General features: G+C 42.6%; 2 protein-coding genes across 5 annotated transcripts in view; one reads left to right on the top strand and one right to left on the bottom strand.

Annotated features, from left to right (window-relative positions):
• Nucleotides 1-3,998: 3,998 nt before the first annotated feature.
• LOC104151020 (scaffold attachment factor B1-like) lies at nucleotides 3,999-21,879 on the bottom strand. 4 transcript variants are annotated; one of them, XM_068920024.1, is made up of 21 exons: nucleotides 21,306-21,879; nucleotides 20,409-20,496; nucleotides 18,651-18,715; nucleotides 18,285-18,563; nucleotides 17,047-17,109; nucleotides 16,166-16,193; nucleotides 14,712-15,210; nucleotides 14,244-14,290; nucleotides 13,398-13,498; nucleotides 12,062-12,211; nucleotides 11,863-11,963; nucleotides 10,606-10,751; nucleotides 9,856-9,944; nucleotides 9,185-9,321; nucleotides 8,248-8,541; nucleotides 7,564-7,701; nucleotides 6,719-6,758; nucleotides 5,775-5,896; nucleotides 4,885-4,997; nucleotides 4,611-4,677; nucleotides 3,999-4,387 (listed from the first exon to the last, which is right to left on the bottom strand). In XM_068920024.1, exons 1-21 carry the CDS (start codon nucleotides 21,492-21,494, stop codon nucleotides 4,261-4,263), a joined length of 2,883 nt encoding a protein of 960 aa, XP_068776125.1. In that variant the 5' UTR covers nucleotides 21,495-21,879; the 3' UTR covers nucleotides 3,999-4,260. The 4 variants fall into 4 exon arrangements, 2 of the variants coding, with proteins under 2 accessions (XP_068776125.1, XP_068776126.1); XR_011136396.1 differs by lacking the exon at nucleotides 4,885-4,997; XM_068920025.1 differs by lacking the exon at nucleotides 18,285-18,563 and having other exon boundaries at nucleotides 21,306-21,752.
• Nucleotides 21,867-22,468, top strand: part of LOC104151012 (scaffold attachment factor B1-like) — a 17,436-nt gene continuing 16,834 nt past the window's right edge. The window contains exon 1 of the mRNA XM_068920026.1: nucleotides 21,867-22,251. Coding sequence (XP_068776127.1) covers nucleotides 22,063-22,251 — 189 coding nt within the window. The 5' untranslated portion in view covers nucleotides 21,867-22,062. The remainder of the gene's footprint in view (nucleotides 22,252-22,468) is intronic.

The following is a 22,468-nucleotide window of genomic DNA, read 5'->3' as shown; positions in this document are numbered from 1 at the left end:
GGCAGCAGTGAGCACCGTGGAACCACTGCGCATGCGTCCCCTCCCTGCTGGGTGCAGTACACCCGAGGGCAGCGGTGAGCACGGGAAAAGCCCTGTGCGCCCTCGCTGGGTGCCGTATGGGGGGTGGGCCTTAACCTGAGGGCAGCATTGAGCACAGATGGGGCACTGCGCATGCGTTAATCGCCGGGCTGCAGTACTGGTTTGTAGTTCCCAGGACAGCGGGGAGCAGAGCAGTGCTGCTAGTGCCTGAGCTGACCGGCTGCAGCGCTGCTGTGTCACCACCCGAGGGCAGCAGCGAGCCGGTCGGCCGCTGTGCACATGCGCGACCCGCTGGCTGCGGTGTGGGGCCGCCCCCACTCGCGGTCAGCAGCGAGGACGGCGCCCCCGTGCGCATGTGCTAGCCGGCTGGTGGCCATGTGGAGCGATGGCAGCTCCCCGAACCCCCCCCACCCCTCCTTTTGGGCCTCCCCGATGCTTTCGTACCCTCCCCGCTGGGCACCTGCGTCCTGCAGGAGGAAACAACGGTGGGGACCTCACGAGCACCCCGTGTCCCAGCGGCGATGCAGCACTGGGGCACAGCAGCACCGAGGGGTGGCAGCGGCCCCCAGGGCCTAGCAGGCGAGCAGGTGGAGCAGGCCTCAGGCAGCAGGGCGGACCGGGTGCCCGCAGTCAGGGCCCAGGGCAAGGTCCCCAGCCAGGGTGTGCCTTGTCCTCATTGTTTTATGGCAAGCATGCTTACAGCTGCTTCCATCTGGTTAGAGAAAAAAGCCTCATTCTCTTGTTCCAGCTCTGCTCCTGACTCCTTTCCAGAACCTCCCATTGCGGTCTGCTGCTACCAGAAAAGTTATGGATACACCACTATAAGAAATGCAACCCTCTTACTCAGGATTGATGGGAAGGACCCTTTATTTCACACAAAGCTTTACTCTTTCTTCTATTAGCTTGCTGTTTCCTCAATTACAGTGCCCATGTAATGATCTTGAGGTAGTGCTAATCCTCCTATCAGGATTCTCTTCCTCTTTCTCCGTTCTCTAGGGAATCTCAGTAGCTAGTCCTCCTCTTCCTGTCTTGGCATGACTGGAACACTGGGCTATTGATTGCTCAATAAAGGTGTTTCCTTTACTTTGTTTAAGAAAAAAAAAAAAAAGCAAGAGCATATGGGAGAGCCTCTGTATACAAACAAGCACCACATGAGGGAGGTCATGCACTGTGACAACACAGTTATCACAGTAAAACAGTTAAGACAAATGTCCACATAAAAAGATGAAAAGTTTTTTTCAAAGAGCACAAATGACAACTGGAAATAACAGCCTCTGAGACAGACAGAACCCGTAACCACCTCACATTCAGTTCACAAACCTGAATGATGCACTGCAGCACATCCAATAGGCTGAAACAGTACCAGGGGATTTACCTCTCTTCTCCCTTGGCAAGGGAGCTAAATTAATATTAGTTTCATACAAAAACTAGAGGAATAATTTTGTAAAGGCCAGCTGTTTCTACCTTTCCACTTGGACGGCACATGGGAGCCTGCAGGGCTCGGCGCAGGCACATGGTAGCCTGTAGGGCAAGTCCATATGAGCCAGTAGAGCTGGTCATGAGCCCATACAAGCCCATAGGGGCCAGCACAGGCATGAACCAGCCCATAGGGGCTGGCACAGGCCTGTACGTGCCTATAGACCCCAGGCTCATAGCAGCCTGTAGGGGTCGGCATGGGCGCGTACGAGCCCATAGGGGCCAGGCCCATAGGAGCCCATATAGCCTGGCACAAGCCTGTATGAGCCAGCAGAGCACAGTATGGGCACATACAAGCCCGTAGAGCCCAGCACGAGCCCATACGAGCCTGTAGAGTTCGGCACAGGCCCCTAAAAGCCTGACACACGCTCCTATGAGCCCCTAGACACCAGCACAGGCCTGTATGAGCCTGTAGAGCCCAGCAGAAGCCCCTATAAGCCCAGTGCGAGCCCGACACAGGCACGTACAAACCTGAGCAGCTCCAATCCCAGACACACACAAAACATTAGACACAAAACACGTTCTACACAAGAGCTATTCCTGCACATAGAGGCTTTCTGGCTGGCAGCATTTTACGATGGCACAACTGCATGGCTCAGATGCTCTGGAGAAGCCCAGAAAAGAATCAAATGCCACAGCCAGTGACAGAAAGTAGCTGACAAAGCCAGGAGGATTGAGAAAGAAGAGGCTTGCCAGAAAAACCTGTTACCATAATGACGCAGGGAAGAAAACCCTTTAAGGACACTGGGAAGACACAGAAGAGCAGCCTCAGAAGATGAGCATCCGACAAGGCCTTGATAATCACCAAAAACATGACCAGCCACAGACAGCTTTGATGCAAATCCAGCATGACAGACTAACCCTTTTAGCAGGTTGCACATGATGAGATGTGCACCACTGGCGCTATGCTCATGACTCAGGCCAATCAAAAGCCTATGGATAGCTACCGCACTAGTGCTGCAAAGTGTGGGCCGTGTTCCATGAACACAAAGAACAAGAGGAACATTAAGACCTGAGAAAAGTATAGGATAGCTACAAAATGCACTACACAGACTACAAAATAACACAGATGCTGTGCAGTTGCCCTACCAAGGACACTCTCCCGTCCTGCCATACACACCCCGTTGCCTCTACCTCACACACAGGACTCCTCCTGAACAGCCCTCCACACTACACTGACTTCCAGACCTCTCCACCTTTGCCTCCAAAACACACTAACACTCTCTGCCCCTCAGCTTAGCTTTTGCAGTGCTGTGGGTCACCATCTGTTCTCAAGAGCCATCCTCAATGGCAGGTACATCCTCTCTGATGTTCCTTCAGTTGCCACATTCGCCTTCATCACCTGCAAAACCAGGCCACAAGCAGTCACCTGCATGCCCATCAATACCAACCTTTCCTGCAAGAACACCCTCCCCCAAAGCCAAAGTGATGCGTCACTCCATTCACCTGCCCTACTCCGATTGCAGACTCTGATATCATGGCCATAGGGACACCCATGACGCCCGGAAAACCAAAACAACAAAATTACTATTCTGCCAGGCAGTGCTTACCAGCCCGACAACATCTGTCACCAATCCACTCACCTGAGCCGTTCCTGGAAAAGGAACAGGGGCCGGGGCTCCCCGGCACCCCGCGACAGGCCCCGATCTGCTCCGACACTGTCCCCGCACCCCCCCATCCCCAAACCGATCCGGTACGAATCCGAACCACCCCCAGATGGACCCTCCCTGAAGCTTCCCCGGGATCCCCCCACCTTCAGCGCAGCCCCCCTCACCCAGGGCCCCCGGGCTCCCTCTCCAGCGCAGCTCCCACGGCACAGTCCCACGCCCCAAGCATGGGGGGCAGCAGCAGGGAGGCTGCCGCAGCCGACAGCCCTTGTGGGACAGGGCATTCCAGGGCATTCTGGAAAGGATGAGGAGGGCCCCTGGGGGGACCTGATAGCCACACAGGGCATCCCAAAAGCCACATGGGGGTCTTGAGGCATCCCAAAAAGCACAGTCCACTCTGGGACATCCAAAAGGCCACTCAGGGGGGCTTGGAGCTCCCCAAACGCCACACAGAGCAACTCCCAGCCACACTGAAAGACTCATGGAGGGTGCTGGGCAGCCCCTCCCACCCCCCCCCACAGAGCAGTCCAAGGGATCATACGCCATGTGTAACCTGCTCCCTGGGCACTGTCTTCAGGCAGCTTACTGAGCCCAAAGCAACTGCTGGAACCCTGAGAACGGAGTGGAAAAAAAAAATAAAGCAACCCTTTACTAGTTAATGGACGTAAATGACACCTGGTAGCAAGTCACATACAAATTGCAAAATGCATCAGTCCCACCTCTGTCTCAAATGCAGGTAAAGCCACACACACCCACATCGTCATAGATTCATTACATTATTTAAAAACTCATGGTGTTGAAGGCAGATTGTCTTCCCTTTACCGTATGTGAATCCATGTCCTGAGGTATATTACCAAAGACTAGGGAAGCAAGAAATAATGGTAGCTGTAAACTGGTTTTATTATTTTTGAAAAATGGAATGTTCCATTAACAGAAACTCTGCTGTTTGACCAAGAACACATTTATTACAAAAAAATAAACAAATGCATTGACATAATATTTGGCTACAATATGGCAGCAGTTTTGCTTTTTGTAATCATTAATTCAAGGTGACCTTGGCTAATAAAATTCACCACCATTGTCATCTTGCACTGAAAAAAAAAATTGAAAGCACCACATACATATATATATAGTGCTTTCAGTAGCGGCGGGTAAAACGGGGATCAGTCAGTCTGTTCGTTCGATCCTGGCCTGCAAACCCTCCTTGTATTCCACTACTCTGCATCATCTGGCTCTGGTTTCCACCTTGTGTAAAGCCTCCACGCCTTAAAAACAAGACCAAACAAATTGAAAATTGCCACGAAGAGTAAATGCTCCTCTCTGACACAAGATGTTTGATTTGTTATTTTTCTACTTGCAAATTCATAGCTGAGTAGGAGTTCAAAGTATTACTTTGCACAACTGAAAGAAATTTCTTCTTTTATTCAGATAAGTTAGCTATTGTAAGAACATCCGTGAGCACTTGAGCACTCTGACAAAGCTTCTTACCCTGACATCCCTCCTCGATTCATCACATGGCCTGGTCCTGACTGACCAGGCATGCTTCTATCACCACCTAATAAAAAAATAAATGAATAAAAAAGTAAGAAAATATGAAAGAAAATGCATGTATTCCTATTAAAAAAGCCACCTTGTTCCCAGAATTTTATTTGCTTTCTTTGTAATGCTGTTAAAGCTCTGTAGGAATTTTAACTACCACTAGAAGTTCAACAGCAGCAATTCATAGAAAAACCACAATCACACTGGTAAGCAGCAAGTGTACCTTGCCATCTCTCATGATCCCGTCCCATCACTCCTCCATCCACATTTCCCTGCCATGAACGATCTTGATGCCCCTCTAACTTTCGACCATGATCTCCCCAGTCACGTCCATCTCTTAAAAAAATAAAAGAAAATCTTCTAGGTGTGTCCCTTATCAATTTAATAGCATAGGGTAAAGCCAAATACCGTACCCCATACAAACGTGTATTAAATAGTTTATCAAGCTGTATCTATATCCACCCCATAATTATAATAAAAACTGTTCCCAGAAGAACAAAAAAAACTTGCTGAACAGTGTCCTTTACACAATAAAGCTCATCTTTTTCTGATCTACAGAGGCATAATTAGTATCACAATATGCTGAAATATTTAAACAAACAACAATTAATGGAATGCTATCCCTCCATCCGGGAGTCATAACTGAACATTATACAACTGAAATATACTTAGCTTGATTAGCTGGTTTAAAGAGAAACCTCTAAGATTCCAGAATAGTCTCATTTCCCCATCCTCACTGTCACAGAGATTCTGACTTGGTTTCCCTAAAATTTGACTGCTAACCACAAATAAGACTTCTGTTGGCATTACTGGAGCATCCAGTACAGGACTGGATCTCATTTGTAGAAATGGAAACATTTACAAGAGAACCACAGTTATCAGCAGAGCTGCCTGAGTAGCACCTCTTTACTCACTAACAACACTCCACTGATGCACAGGGGAACTACATGTGTTAAATTCCTTGCTCATCCAGGAGATTAGACCCTTGAAGAAACTATCTGGAGAGAGGATTCACACTTGTGAAACTGCTTCCACCATCACCCTTTGAAGGTTCACTGAGCACAAATATTTTAACAACTAACAAATTGCTTCCCTTGTTTCATACGCACTAACCGGGATTGCGGAGGCATCCCTCTCCCTTCAGTCATTCTTCTGTCAGACCCATAGCCACCCCAACCATCTCGGGAGTCCCGGGAGTGACGATCAGGCCCTCCATGGCGTTCATCTGGGTAATGCTGGAAGGCAAATAGTACGTAGTTATGCTAAGAATCAATACAGGCCTTTTTTCAGGATAGCAAAATTTCATCCAGCTCCTCTAAGAGGTCGCTTTATTTTCTCCAAAAAAAAAAAAAAAAAAAAAAAAAGCCATCTTATTCTTCAATGGTTCCATTGCTGCTCCTGTCTGTGTTTCATTCTAGGCATTAATTTCACAGATAGTTTCACAGATTTCACAAATCTGTTATGTGATAGTTATCTGTTAATGTGATAGTTTCACATTAGTTTCACAAATTCTGTTCCAAATTCTTCCCCCTCTTCTTTAAAGGCTTATTTTCTGGCTCCAGATTTTTCACTTTAGAAAAAGATCTGCCTACTTCCTTTCTTCAGAAAGTATACCATTGCAGTAATCACAAATCTTCTTTTACAGTCATTTGCCTGTTGCATTATGTCATCTTTTATTTTCTATATACTGTTTAGATATATGTTAGATAAGGGGTCCCTCGCCAGGTATGGATACAGTGCTATAGCGACTACTTCTTAGATACATTAAAAACACTTAAAGAGTTAACCAGAAAACTTTTATCACCACATATTGGCATGAAAAGATGCTGTATTATAGCTCCGATCACTCAAAATGTTTTCCCCAGTCTATGGCTACTGCCTTAGTGAGCAGCTAACTTATGCTTTGTGCATCTAACATGCCAAATCGGTTGCTCCTTGAACAACATTTGCTTTTAAGTAGAAGGCATGCATGCCGGGGTGTACACACGTACACGTGTGTGCACATGTGCATGCATGCTTTGTTGTTTGTTTGAGGCTACTATCTCAATAAGACCCACCTGCCCATCTCGATCTGGTATTCCTCTCGAACCATCTCTTCTGGAACAAAAAAAAAAAAAGAAGTTCAGTCAAAACAATCCAACAGTCATAATAATACTAAGGTTTGTATCAAGAAGCACACTGAAATTTATCTTCATTAGGTTGAAAATCTGAGAACAGCAATGTTCATTCAGCAGGAAGCTTTTAAAAGATTTTTTGTTTCAACAACCTAGCACATGGAGAGACCAACATAACCATATTACAATAACTCATGCTAAGTGAAGGACCACTGAGGCATGGTGAGGTACTTGAGGCAAGAGCACTGTACCAGGCCTGGTACCAAGGAAGGATACCAAGTGAATCTACCAGCATCAGAAACAAGTTACAAGGAAAAAAATCAAGTGGTATAGTCTTTGCCAAAGCTCTTTTAAGAGTAAAATAAATGTCTCGATGGCACTACGTAGAAAGTATTTTTGCAGTCTGTGGAACTAAAGTCAGCGTAAGCTAGGTTGCAAAGATAAGCGTAGGGAAAGTTTCAAAGCAAAAAGAAATTGCTGGATCTTATGCTAATTAATTGGGATTTGGAAACCAAATTTCTGTACCTGCTATCTTGAGAGAAGTTGCAGGATTGCCCTCTGTGTAATGGCAGACTACAAGAGGACTCGGTTTATAATCTTTATGCAAACTCTTTTTGATATATCCCTAAGTGATGAAAACACAGGTTTGCAAATAGGTATAAAATGAGATGCAAGAAACTCATAGGGCTTGTTTGGGGGTTTTTTGGCATCGTTCAAACCCACAGTAAACCAGAAAGGATACTTAATTTCATTAAAGGGACATAAAGAAAAAACACCACCTTACTGACCTGTCCAAAGAATGATCTTGGTATCTACCACGATCCCTGTGGTCAAAGTCATGGAAGCGATCCTGACGACTAAATTCAGAATGGTATCTATCATCCATTGCCATTCGCTTTGCCTCTGGCCAGTATGGGTCATCTCGCCTGCAAGAAAAGATATCATTAATAGAAAGCTCTTGACAGTCTTCCTTTCTTGCTCTCTTGAAGTCAAACTTAATTCAACTTGATTTTTCAAAGAATTATTTTTGATTTATGATTAAAGTTCTAGGAGTGTTAAACTGATAACTTCATGTCAGTTTCAGGAAAAAAAGCTATTTGTAACAATGCCATACAAAAGCTTAATCTCAGCACGTGTTGACATGAGAAGAGAATGAATATCTGTCCTTGCCAGCATCCTTGCTTTAGAGTTTTTATGTTACAATTTCTATTCTCAGTCATTCCTCTTTGGGAAATAGTTTCTCATTTTTTTAAACCTGCTGCAATAAAGCTGTGCTTAAGGGTAGGCAAGTATGACATTTGCTCTTTCTAAAGATCAATATTTAAGTGTTAAAAGCAACACGTAAGTAAGCTTTCAGTTGTGAACTCCAACAACTGTTTTAGTGAGAGTACTTGCAAATTACATAGATAAAGCATTCTAGAGCCTATAACAGGATGTAGCCAAAAAGTTTGGAATCTCATTGCAGTTATTACCTGCCATCAGGATCGTAAGGCCTTCTCATCGCAGATCGCCGTTCTTGTTCATAACGTAGCTGTTCTTGCTGACGTCGCAGCTCTTCCCTCTCTCGCTGGATGCGTTCCTGTTCTCTTCTCCTTTCCTGCTCTATGTGCATTCTCTCTCTTTCCAACCTCTCTCTCTCCAAGCGCTCTCTGTCAAGACGCTGTCGTTGAAATTCAAGTCGCTCCCGCTCTCTCTGGAGCCTCTGTCTTTCATCCCGTTCGTGAATGGCTTGAAGACGCTGCTCTCGCTCTCGCCTCTCTCTCTCTCTAATTGAAACAGATACTCACTCAAAAACAAAGTATCTTAAGACCAGTCTCCCATCCTATCTGGTCCCCCCTGCCATCCCCCTCCCGGCAATAAATAAGGTTGCTAGGTTATTCCCACTATTTGCTTTACCTGAATGGTCTTTCCTCAACTAAATCACAGCCATTTAGAACAGGTAAGAAACATGAAAGAAGGGAGGTAAGCATTCTGCATAAGCAAACAGTATCTGCTCTAAAAGCTTGCTCTGATAAGGCTTTCACAGAATGCAACGTCCTATATGTACTCCTCAGAAGACAGCACAGGTAGAAAGTATTTTTGAATTTCCAGGAAAAAATGTAATTAAATATTGTGAAAACTCAAATCTGCTTGAGAAGAGTGGAACACAAGATCTGAAAGCACCTACAAAAGTTTTTATTCAACAAGAGTCTACTTAAAAGCACAGATTTAGAGAAGACTGTATAATTTCAGTCATAAAAACTTTCCTCATTTGGTATTGTGTCTGTTCTACCAAGTTTATTTCAAATTGATTTGAAATACAGTGATGGGGAAGGGTCAGCCCTACACTAAGTTGAAGCCTGTTTAAAACACTATCTAGGAGGTAAAAACAAATGCCATTCAAAGATAGGGCAAAAAGAGAAGACTTACCGGCGTCTTTCTGTCTCTCTGATTTCTCGCTCTCTTTGCCTCTGACGTTCACGTTCTCGCTGTTCTTTGATTTTATCAAATGATAAAATATCTTGCTTCTCTTTGCTCTCAGATTTGCGATCCTGGCTTTTCGTACTCTGTTAAATCAAAACAATACATTAGCTGAACAGAGCGTACGTTTAGCTGGAATTCCCAGGTAAAACACCTGATGCCCACCTGAATAAAACAGACTATGATACCTTCCGAGAGGCAAATAATGTTGGATTTCTGCAAAACAGTTTGGCAGAAGCACCCATAACTTGGCTAGAACTTCTGAAGAGTTTGAATGTCTAAACATTAGGGGCACAGGGTCTAACATGCACTGGAGGCAAATAATATACCACTTTAAAGGTCACTGGTCGCCACATTCAGGGAAATTATCATGTGAACGTCATTTTCACGTTACAACCATACCTCTTTGACTAGGGCAGTAGTGATAAAGACTAAAAATAGGTCAAATATAAGCGTTTACCTATATAACATAATAAAAAAAAGGGGGGGGGAAGGGAGGAAGGAAGGAAGAACAGTTTCCAAAACACAAGGGAAAAAAAAAAAAATCCTTTCAAATATATGCACATAAATCTGTTTTATACCTACTTTTACAAAAAGGCTTCTTTGAAAGTTGTACATACCCTCTCTTTTGATGTAGAAGTTTTCACACTGATAACTGGTTCTCCTTTTGATTTATCCATTACTACTGTCCTTTCAGTTCCTCGACTTGCTATTAAAAAAAAAAAAAAGACAAGAATAAATGATAATACATCAGATGTTTAAATTACAGTAAAGCAGTGTTTTCTGCAGAGTATGACAATTAAAAGAAAGTAAATTTAAGTTCATTCCTGTGCCTGTATAATCTATACTTTTGTCATCATTAAAAAACAACACAACACACACATACACCACGTTCATCAGTTCTAAGCCCAGTAATTAAGGTTTCACAAAATTCACAGATTGCCTTACAGGGTAGCTAAGGTCCAGTAATTATTACAACACTGTTGCTAAGCTAGTAGCAGTCTATGTTGGGGTGGGAGGGGAGAAGTTGCCAAGGTTTTTCTGGTACAGTTTTTTAATTGGGAAGACTTACGTATTAAGAAGTACACTTCACGGTCTTTTTCTGAATTATGAACCATCTTTAACAAGAACACACCAACTTTCACAGATGTTGAAGTTTTGTTATCAGCCACGATTCTGAATGCCTAAGCTTGTTGTTCGATTTCCTACTTAGCTGATGGATTTTTTGGATTAAAAAAAAAAAAAAAAGCCTCACCATACAATTTAAGTCACTCATATTCTTTGTATTAGTTTGTTTCCTTTTTTTAAAAAAAAAAAAAAAAGTATCCTTGAAAACTTTTTAACCTTTTTTGAAGAGCAGTTAAAGTTACCTGATTTGCTTGTCCTAGACCGATCTGAGGATACAGTTCTCTGTTCATCTTTCTCTTTTCCTTCTTTTTCGTCTTTTCCATCTTTCTCTGATTTCTTAGAATCATCCTTTTTGTCCATCTTCTCATCCTTTTTAATACCAGCAGACCTAGAGGTAAACTTTGCTTTAATCGAGACGCTAACAGAGCATATAACCACCCTTCTTGACCAAGCCAACCATTCAAAACCAAACCACCCCCAAAATACTCCCAACATCTTCCATCCTGCTGAGCTGAAGCCAATACAAACTTCTACACAGTTATGTTTAAGAGAAGCAACCAATCCTAAGCTAAAGCAGTCTGAAGGTGAGAAACAACAGGTGATCCTCCTAAATATTAGGAGAGTTTGAGTGTGCTGGAAACAAAGTTTTCTGTTCTGCCTATAAATAAAGTTTATGCTTAGCACTGGGAAATGAGGCCACCCAGACAGAGGTTGAGCTCCATCAAAGAGCAGGTTTTGTAAACAAATACCGTAAGCACCTCATGCAGCAGGCCAATCAACCAAAACATCTCCTTTGCAAAATCTTTTACAATTTTACATGAAAAGAAAAAGTAGTAAAGCCGAACTCAGCTTTCAAAAGCAACAGGCCATGTGAGAGAACAAATACTGAAATATAACTTCAACCTCGCAAACACCCATTCAACAAGATGAGCTAATTACTAGAACAATTGTCAGTTAACAGAGCTGACCATGCCAGAGTCAAATTAGAGGACGAACAATCCTGAACACACTGGCTTATCAAAAAAAAAAAAAAAAAAAAATCACAATCACAGAACGGCCAATGTTGGAAGGGACCTCTGGAGATCATCTAGTCCAACCTCCCTGCTCAAGCAGGGTCCTCTAGAGCACATTGCACAGGATTGCATCCAGGCAGGTTTTGAATATCTCCAGGGAAGGAGACTCCACTACCTCTCTGGGCAATCTGTTCCAGTGCTCAGTCACTCTCACAGTAATCAAACACGTCATGTAACTCCCGATGTAACTGACAAGCTTTAATACTGAACCTCAGAAAGTTCCACAGTTCTGAATAGAGGACCCATTAAAAAAGTAGCACTTTGTTCCATAGAACACCAATTTCAATTTTTCCAGTATCACTCTTACTTCAGATGTAGTATGAAGCAGCAAATCAAGATCTATTACAATCACTGTTTGCTTTTGCCACATACCCACATTTCAAATGAGTGGTCTTTAAACAAAGAAAAATAGCAAAATCACATTACTTCTCAGACTTGGAATCTGCAGAATGGTATCTGTCTTTTTCCTTCCTTGCTTCACCTTCCTTTTTGTCTGAAGGCTTCTTCCCAGCTGGTTCATTTTTTGCCTAGAATATTGTTAACCAGAAATATTTTTGTAATAAGATAGATGTTAAACTTGCACACTTTTATTTTCACTATACTGTCATGGATAGTTACCACTTACCTTTTCCACAGAAATCATTTTTCCATGCAACTCTGTTCTGTGGAGGTGGCTAATACACTTGGTGGCTTCTTCAGATGTTGACATTGTAACAAAGCCGTAACAGCGAGCACCAGGACTGCGAGCATTTGTCACTACTTTTGCACCAACCACCTTAAAAAAAAAAAAAAAAAAAAGACAACTACAAAAACAACACACACACACACACACACAGGGTTTGCAGATCTGTGGCCAAACAAATTCTGATTTCTTTACCATCTGAGTTGTTCTATCTACTAGTAACACACGGTAGAGTGCCTATTCACTTTTACAGGGAGAAACATTCTTGCTACACAGCACGTTCTAAGCATTCTAAGACAAGAAAACTGCTAAGCTCATCTGACGAGCAGCAAAAGAAAGGCTACAGTTTTAACCTCACTTCTATACTAGTGTTCTAGAAGTGCCTTACAAGGGCTACTTCACAAAATACAATGCTAATAGCTTTCACACCTAAGTCAACAGTAATACAACCATAGTTGAAAAGGTTCAAGTTTAAGATTACCCCACATGTACCCTGAGAAAAAGTATAAAACAAATGCAGAATTTAATGAAATGGAGAAATCAGATTATGAAACAGAGTTAGACATCGTTCTGCTGATAAAGCAGTCAACATAACCATGCCCAGAAAAGTTCATCTTTAAGTTGCTGAGCAGGTAACGAAAGGAGACATACATAACCAGGAGAAAAAAAAAGAAAACCATGAATTTGTCTTTCCTTACAGAACACCTATGATAGCTTCCATCCAAAGGAAACAGTATCTGAGAGCGCACAGGCAAGCAAGAAGTGACACAAACACTTAATATTATGTTCAGAGGAGTCTTAGGAGGAAGGGGAGATGGCCATCTGAAATAAATTCCCTTTCACAACTTCCGATCCCATCACCTCGCTGGCACTAAAGAACAAAGGGAAGTCTGTCCTCATAGACTGAATATGTCAAAGGAACATCACTTGAACCAGAACAGTTTAAAACAGCACTATTACTGGACAGCCAAGAGGTAAACCAGTAATTAAACTACAGAATGCTAGATGCTGGCCCAACTGTCCTGTCAAGAACTGCCACATTTTCAGAGGAAAACGTGCAGATAGTCTATAAAACCTGCATTTTATTTTTTTCCTGGTATTTCAGGCAACATTTTTATGAAGGAAAATGCTTCAAGATCAGAGTTTAAAAAGAATAAAGGAGAGTTAAGTACTTAATTTACACATTTGATTTGTTAGAAAAAAAACCCAAAAGGCTAAATTTTAGGTTACCCCTCAAATTTGACTAAATGGTTTGTTAGTGGACATATCCACTACATACCTTTCCATATTTGCTGAAAAGGTTCTTCAAGTCTGTAGCTCTAGTAGAGGAGGAAAGTCCACTAACCCACAAATTTCTGCCAGAACCGCTACTTGCGCGGCCTAAAATTTAAAAAGAAGAAGAAAAAAAAAAACCTAACACAAACTCATTTCATTTTATTTTTCTCTGAACAAACTTATATAACATTTTACTCCAATCTCTTCCAATACTTAAAATCAATTGATACATTTAAGCCTTCAAAAATTAACTTTCAATCTCAATAACTGATGGGTATTTGTATAGAGTCATAAGGGTTCTTCACCTACACTGATGTTGCCTTTGGGGATTTCAATCACTTTGATGAGTGTTACAGGGTAGCTAATATTAAATCACAAGAGATACTTTAAAAAAAATTGTCAGTTAAAATAAGATTTACAGAAGTTACTGAAATTTAGAATTCATGCTTTGAAAGTCTGCTTATGTTATGATAGCACTGAGCCTTCACTGTATTAACAATCTTCACCAGAATCATCATGTAGAATAAATCTATGGAGTTTAGGCTCTTTTGAGATTTTTAAAGAAATCCCAGTCTTGTAAGCATCTATACCACTTCCTGAAGCTAGCAGGACAATCCAACAGGACTACTACAGTGAAGATACACACATGCTTCTGTAATTCAAAAGCAACCAAAACTACAACAAAACAACCCAAAAAAGGCAAGTCAATGAATTGAAAAATGAGTCAGACTATTATTCCATTCACTCACATTTGAATTTTTACTTACTACAACTGCCTCACAAGAAATGGCTACATTTGACCCAATAACAATTTGTCAAGCCAACTGTACATTGCTTTCTGAAAACATACCTTTCTCATCTTTTGAGGCTATCTTTGTATCTGCATCCTCAACAGGGCTAAAGACAAAAAATCATGTTATTCAACCAAGTATCAGCAAAAATAAATTCAAGACCATACACGCTACAATTTTATACCTACCAGTAAATTAGTTCTGAAATAAAAGATACCTTTGCAAATTTGTAGAAGAGTGACAGGAAATATGGGATTCATACGCTTAAACAGACAATTAGTTCTGTTTGGCAGATGACAGAAATTAAGAGTAATTTAAGAAAACAACCTTTGAAGGTTGAGGAAGGAAAGAAATCAAACCCTCTGTGTTTACAAAAGATCTGCACAAGGAGAAATAAAACAGATTCTTTAGGAATAGGCTACAATTTCATCAGTCTTGGTGGCCAATTGAAGGAAACAGCTTATTCGCATCACTTAATGACCAATGAAAAAAGATAGCATCTGGTCTAGAACGGAGAAAAAACAAACCTCTTTTTCTGATCACCGCCCTCACTGGTTGAGGACTCTTTAGTAGCAGGGGATTCCTCAGAATTAGCTTTGTCTTCTGTTTTCTTGGCATCTTCTTTGCTATCTTTGGCTTCGGGACCTGCGCCTTTTTCCGCTGTTTCCCCACTAGAGACTTCCAGGCCTTGGGTTCGTTTGCTACTCTGATCGCTTAGGGTCTCTACTACTAAAGATTCAGAGTCCAGTTTCTCTTCCTCTATTGTCTGTTCACTTGTCTCCCCTTTTGCTACAACTAAACGCTTTGCTTCCTTCCTTGCCAAAGCCTGTGCCGATTTGCTGTCCAAATCTAAAGCATCTTCCTCCAACTGAGCGGCAGCAAGAGCGTCCTCTTCCTCGGCTAGCTTCTTGCCTGGCACCACGTTACTTGCTTCCTGTGCATGTGGCTGCTCCACTTCGGAAGTTTCTTCGTTAAGTAGTTCAGATTTACAAGTTTCCCCCAAAATGTCGAGTATTTTCTCATTTTCTACGGATTTAACAGGAATAGAATGGCACAAGATTTAATCACCAGGGAAATACAGCAATCACAAATGTGGAACTGGCATGGCTGCCACACTAACACCAAGAGAACTTCTAAGCTACACAGAGATTGGAAAACCCTAGTGTACACAGTGTTAAAACTACTACGCTAACTGCAGTCTGACAAACTACTGTATCAACCCTAAAACGTTACAGGGAAGAAAAATGCCCCCACAGATTTAACAAAAAACCTTCTGGCTGATCCTTGATATTCTTCATGAAATCGTTCAGGTCTGTTTCTTCTCTATTTAGCTTCCAAAGTCCAAGATGCTTAACTGAATATATCAATGCATTGAAAGTTCAATTTCCTAATTTCTGTGAAATTCTTTAAGCAGACAGTCCAACATGAAAACTGGGCATCTTCTGATGGTTCATGAGTGTGTTTGTAGTCCACAAAGGAAATGTGATTTGTAGAAGATTCCCATGATGAAACTGTATTCCTTCTTCTGAAGTTCAGTCACTCTTTAATTTCTGTTCAGCATCAAAGCTTCGTATTACCTGCACTCCTGTATTCATATCTACAGAACCACAGTACAGTGTGATATCACCAGATCTGTTTTATTTTCAGAACCTTTAGATCTTTAAGGCTCATTCTTTAACACCGCTGTAATTCAGAGCTCTATGCCACCATTTCATTGTACTCAACGCACGTTCTCAAGCAGCAGTTATTCACAGATCTGGGGATATGACTGGGTTTCCAATCTCTTTGACCCTGCATGACCTGACCTGTCCACCATAACAACGTATACTACAGTAACGTACTTAAAAAACCAAACAGGGAGACAAAAAGGAATAAATGAAGAATGAAACTGTTTCAAAGCCCTGGATTTGTTGTTGATTAAAAAAAAAAAAGGGGGGGGTGAGGGGGGGGGCAAAAACAAACAAACAAACCACAACAGTACCTGGCTCCAAAGGTAATTCTTCAATTTCCTGCAGGGAAAAAAGACAAAAGAGAAATATCACTACTTCATAAGTGAAGATGTTAGCCTAGACACAAACAAGTAAAAAATAAAAGTCAGAGGAGAGAATCTGGGGAAAGCGTTACTATAACTTAACCTTTTCCAGCATTGAAAAGGTTAAATTTTATATAAGTTTCTTATAAGAAAGCTTTCAGTTACTTTTTAAAGACTTTAAATGTTATGAAACAAGTATTAAAACTTCATGATCTCTTGAATTCAGATACGTGCTGAACACATGGTGGTCATTTTCAAGCAACTATAACACAGTTGTTTGTTTGTTTTTTAACTCAGTAATACCTCTGTAACCATACTGCACATTCGCATGCGTAAATAAATCATTAAATATTAGTGGTACAGAGTAATGTGCTACCAAAGGCTTGTGCTATCTTTCCCTAAACAAATTCTACTCTACAAAGTCTACTTTCTGAAAATGGGATCTCCAGAAATACCAGCTCCACCTGCAGTTACAGGTGATCCTAAACAATTGTGATTGGTCTGGAAATAAGGCCCATATTTCAAGGATAAAATTAGTTTATGTCAACACTGGAGATCTGCACATCTAATGGAAGCTAAAATATAATGCAGGGCATTGTTTTGGTATATGCAACAGATAACAAGACTCTCAACTCTACCATCCAAATTCGATAGGACTTCCATGTATCTCTGTTCATGGGCTTAATTAGAAAGGCATTACTTCTGTTCTTTGCAGAATGAGAATACGTTACTTCGTACTCCCTGTAAGTATACAGTTTCAGCACACAGTTCATATGGCAAGCATTATCCCCCCTTTTGGTTTGTAAAAAATAAAATAAGGGGCAATTTACCTTTATTACAGTTAAATCAGACGAAACAGCATCTAAACTGTTCCCAGCCTCTTCAACCTCTACCTTGAAAAAATAATCAGAAGGCAGTTCATTATCTATAGAATGCTATTGTGAATGAAACCTGAACAAGAAAGTGAAAGGTTGGAAATGATTTCATAGACCACTGATATTAAGCGAGTATTTCTAACGTCCAAAACAACGAATGAAGTTAAAAATTGACTGATTACCCGCACACCATCATCTCTAAAACATGCTGGTCTGCTCATGGAATCTTTTAAGGATATGGATTCTTATGGCAAAGCTTCTCTTATTATTTATATTTTCTTTATAGCAACAAGAGAGCCAGAAGGTCTATGTGACTGGGTAGCTATTTCCTTTACTGGAAAAAAAAAAGAAGATTGTGGGAGAATACCTAGACTCCGGTAGTTTTATCACTGTAAAGAACTACTTGCTGGGTATTTGTGTTTGAAGGGCGGGGGAAGGGAGCGTGTCCTTGGGTGTAGGGGATTAATCTTATTTCTGCAATTTTCAGATTTAGAGGGAAAAAAACCACCAAACTCTGGAATCCTATAATCCAGACTGATGACACAACATGTTCACACAACAAACAGCTATGCTCCCTATTAGCCTGGGTAAGAATAACTTTCTTCAAATGCTTTGCTGTATGTTTCAAGAGAACAACTCTTGACTTTGCAAAAAAAGTTTATCTTCTGGCACAGATGGACAATGTCATAAAAAGCAATCCACTACACAAACACAGAAAACCAACACAAAAATACTTTCAAAACTGAACGACTGTGAGACCTAATCTTAACAACAGAATTCTAGGATATAGTTCCCAGTGTGTTGCTGTTCAGCTGAAGTTAGTGAGGTCAACAAAACTATGGCATTTGTATGCCTCATAGAGTCCTCCTCCATAAAGTCATGAAGATGGGAATGTAAATATCAGGTAAAGCAGAGAGTTCAAAGCACAATTAAAAGAACACCTTCTTGATTGCTGTTAATTGGTATAGTAATATGATGCATGCAAACAACATCTAAACATTTTAAAATCAAGAATGCTATTTCCACAAATATGTAAAAGAAAAACAGATAAACAAAACAACAACAACAAAAAACAATGATTATAAGAACTGGTAGAGCCCCAAATTATTTCAACTATTCTTTAGGTACTACTTCACTATTTAATTTGAAGGAAAAAAAAAAAATCTGATTCCACACATGTAAGAGATGCATACCATCACTACTGGTATTTCTCTTGATTCTTCTTTAATTTCTGAAAACTGTGGGGATGCCTCCAAGTTACCTACAGCATATTCTGTAGGCTGTTCTGGAAGTTCTTTCATTTCTGCATCAGCATTTTCTTTACTATCACACAGTGAGTCAAGAATATTATCAGCACTGTACTCCTCTCCGCAATCTACAGCATTGCCATTATCTATTTCAGCTTCATCTAACACACTAATATCCATCATGTCAATATCCTGCAAGTTATCCAAACTTGCTTCAATATCCTCCTGTAAAAAGAAAAAAAGTATGTATAATAGTCATTGTAACTTGAATGCAACACTATTACATTTCACCTCAAACAAGGCTCCACATACCTGTCCATCTCCTGAATCTTCTTCCAGGCCATTATCTTCAACTCCCTCTTCCTCTGGTCTACGTCCTAGTAACATTACGATTGTCAGAATGAAAAGAGGCAAGAATATGTATCTTTAAGCTCTAGTTCTTTTCCCCAGGTTAGGTATTCCATTCAACTTAGTTAACTACTTGTCCTTATTTTTGGCAATCAGTGTTTATATAGCATCCCAGTTCGGTAAATGACGAAGTTATAAACAAGCTACAGTCCGAGATCCTTCACGAGTTTCAAAGAAGCACCACTGCGTACTCCCCACAATATTTAATAAATTACTGTAGTCTCAGCTAAGTTATCTCAAGCTTTCGCTTCTTTCCAGAAGTTTAATGGTGGGAGGGGGCTCTCCCAACACACAACAACAAAAAACAACCTAATGATAAAGTCTTACTGCAGCACTCCATTCATCAGCTTGACACATAACATCATAAGTAACAAATTACCAAAAACAATATGCTAGCTCCAGCACTGAATAGTAACTCCTCATAAATATAGACGTAAATAATTGCTTCATCTTTTACAAATGTGTTTCCCTCAAAAAAATACAAGCACAGTACAATAAAAAAAAAAAAAGGAAAAGGGGTTTCAGAGGTAAGAGGAACACTTCAGCTCAGGTATTTTCATCCCAACGCTAAAAGTGCTATACTGTAACATTAGGTATTTTTCTGAGAACTGAAAATAAGTGTGACTACCAAAGACGTCACTACTTTTACAGTTTTGAGATTTCTTTCCAGTTATGATTACACATTTTAGTTTGCAAGCAAATGAAATGCCACTCCAAGTTGGACATAATAACAGCCTGAGTCAAACAATTTAGACAAAAATTCAAGCTTCACTCTGAAAAATTTACATTTAGCTGTAGTCCTTCATTCTAACTAGTTATTTTGTTCAGCTCTAACATAAAACCAAGTTGCAACGCTATTCTAATACAGGAAAAGATCACAAACTGTCCTAAGACGTAACTAATCTTAGAAAGATAGCAAAACATTCTTTAAAAATAAGCATTATATAAGAATATTTTTTCACCACTGGAAAGTTATGCATAGGAAAAGCTTAAAAAAAAAGTCTCAGATATTGCTTGAAAACTAATCTTCTGGGGAAGAAATAAGACTGCTATTAGCTATGGAAAATACAAGCATAACCAACTACAGAGGTTATTTCAAATCTGCCAGAACTAGTATTTTTACCTTGAAAAAAAACTTGTAGTGTTTCTCAAAAATAAAAGTACAGTGATGTAAAGAAACAACGATCTAGTTTAAATATACTGCTTCAGCACTGCACATGAATTCCTACTATGAATTTCAGGGAACTCTGAGAATAAACTAACAAATATTTTCAGTACAACAATTCTAGCCTTATTCATAGAACTTCATGTTGTTTCATAAGCAACCGATTAGTTTATTACCATACCACCGATCCTAGAAATCGAGCCACAAATGTGGGGAAGGGTACCAGCAACATATGGCATTAGAGGTCAAGGACCGGGAAGAGAGGCTTCACCCATGCTTAAGTTTTTCCAGAGCACCAGTATGACCCTGAATCTGCCTCAGCCAAGTACTACGCACTACAGCTTTGGGAGCACAAAACATTCAGCAACAGTGCCAAAATTAAACAAAGCACTTTTTCCAAAGGGAAAACCAGACATAGCAAAGAAAATAAGCAAAGCTCTGTTTCACAGATAACAGTTGCCAGAAAGATGAGGGGGTCCTCTTTAACTGCCCTGTACCTTTGCTGCTTCTTTTTGGAGTTTTCTTGATGATATTTTCTGAAACCACTGGAATTTCATCAGGATTCCCCCCTTCCTCCTCAATAGCCTATTTGGGGGAAAAAGATAAAAAATCGATTCAAGACAGATATAAAACTTTCATTTGTGCATTTCTATTGAGTTAGGAGTTGGACACCAGAGAGAGAAAAATACTAAAACAGGAATTCTTTTGCTTCGAATTATGCAGAAGCAGCTTGAATATGCAATGTAAAGGAGACCAGATCAAAGCATCAAGCAGAGAGGAAACAGTTGGAATCAGTTCTGGAAAGCAGTCAGCAGCATAACCTATAGGCAGAAAAACAACTGTCTCAGTTTTAAGGAAAATATAGCAAAAATTGATAAGTAAAGCAGTGATATTCTGACCATCAATTAGCTTGTGCTAGCCAACCCCATGGCATTTGCAACAGCACACAGACACCCACAGTGTTATGGCAGAGGAAGAACCTCTCTTCTAAGCGACAGTAAGGGTCAGTCACATGGAAGAGCCCTACAGCTGTTAACACGCCAAATATTCTGGTGACGATGCAAGGTATAGCTACCAGCTAGAAACCCAGAGAAAGAGTACACAGCAGAAAGCCTGGCGGACAGCGCGCAGATCTAGAAAAACGCATAGCAGGAAGCGCAGTGATGCAGGAGACTGAACACTGCGGCGGGCACACTGTGCCGTGCAGGACCAGGGAACGCTGGCGGGGCCCCGCTGCGTGGCTAGAAGCGCCGGGCCCGCACACGCCGCCCCCCGCCGCGGCGCCCACTCCCGCTCCCCCATTCGCAGCCAGTTGGCGCCATTTTCCTCAGCGGGGTCGCGCAGGCGCCAGCGGCTCCTCGGCTCGGCGAGCCCCAGCGCGTCCCCCCGCTCACCTTCCTCAGCCGCTCCATGAGGACGCTCTTGTTCCCAGCGCTGTCCAAATTGCGGCGCCTGAGCTCAGCCCGCAGGTCTATCACGCGCAGCTCGCTAAGCCGCCGGGTCTCAGGCTCCGAGCTGGGGGCTCCGGACCCACACAGGGACGCAGATTCTCCCTGCCCGGCCGCTGACTGACTCTCCGCCATGGGGCCGTTTTTTCGACTCGTACGCACGGAGCTAGGCACGATAAAAACAACAACGAGGAACCGCCGTTGCAGCACAAAATGGTGGCGAAATCGAGGCGCGCTGAAGAGAGAAGGGGGGAGGGGAGGAATTGAGCCCCAGTCCGCAGGCGCGCGGAGCTGGCGGCCCGGGCTGAGGGGCTATGCGCATGCGCCCAGGAACGGCACTGCTCTGGAAACAGCTACGGCATAAGCGCCGACGAACGAACTCGCTCGGCCACCCCGCGGCGGGAGCGCGCAGCCGCAGCCCATCTCGCCGCGCTGACGCGTGCGCCCGGGCCGCGAGCCGGCCTGCGCAGCAGGAAACGCTCTCTGCGCCTGCGCGAAGGCTGTCACTCAAGTGTTCCTCCAGCCCCCCCCCGGGCTTTCGTCGCTCTTCTCTCCGCGCCTGCGCGTAGCGGGTTTTCTCCCCCTCCCCTTAGCGCGTCTTGGCCTCCCCACCATTTTGTGCTGTGGTCGCTACGTTAGTTGCCTGATTGTGCCATATTTCCCCGTGCGTTCGGGCTCGAAGCGGAATACTGAAGGGGCTTTGATGGCGGAGAGTCAATCAGCGGCCGGGCTGGGGGACTTCACATCCCTTAGTGGGGCCGCGGCTGCCGTCTCAGAACCCGACACGCGGCGGCTGAGCGAGTTGCGCGTGATAGACCTGCGGGCCGAGCTCAAGCGCCGCAACCTGGACAGCGGCGGCAACAAGAGCGTCCTCATGGAGCGGCTGAGGAAGGTGGGGAGCGAGCCCCGCGGGAGAGGGGCGGGGGAGGGGTCATCCGGGTCCTTTGTCCCCTGCCGGAGGGCCTTCGGCGCATGCGCGCTTGGAGCGGAGCCGAGAGAGGCCCGGGGGAGGGGGGCGGCGGCACTGGCCTGCCGCGGCGCGGCTGCCCGCCTGCCTCAGGGTGCGTCCCGCGCCGGCCCCTGGGGAGCCGCAAACTGTCTGTCCTTAA

This window comes from Struthio camelus, chromosome 26 (assembly GCF_040807025.1).
Source record: "Struthio camelus isolate bStrCam1 chromosome 26, bStrCam1.hap1, whole genome shotgun sequence".
NCBI classification, from domain to species: Eukaryota; Metazoa; Chordata; class Aves; order Struthioniformes; family Struthionidae; genus Struthio; species Struthio camelus.
Note: the sequence above shows the minus strand (reverse complement) of the source record. Positions and strands in the feature narration are given on the sequence as shown.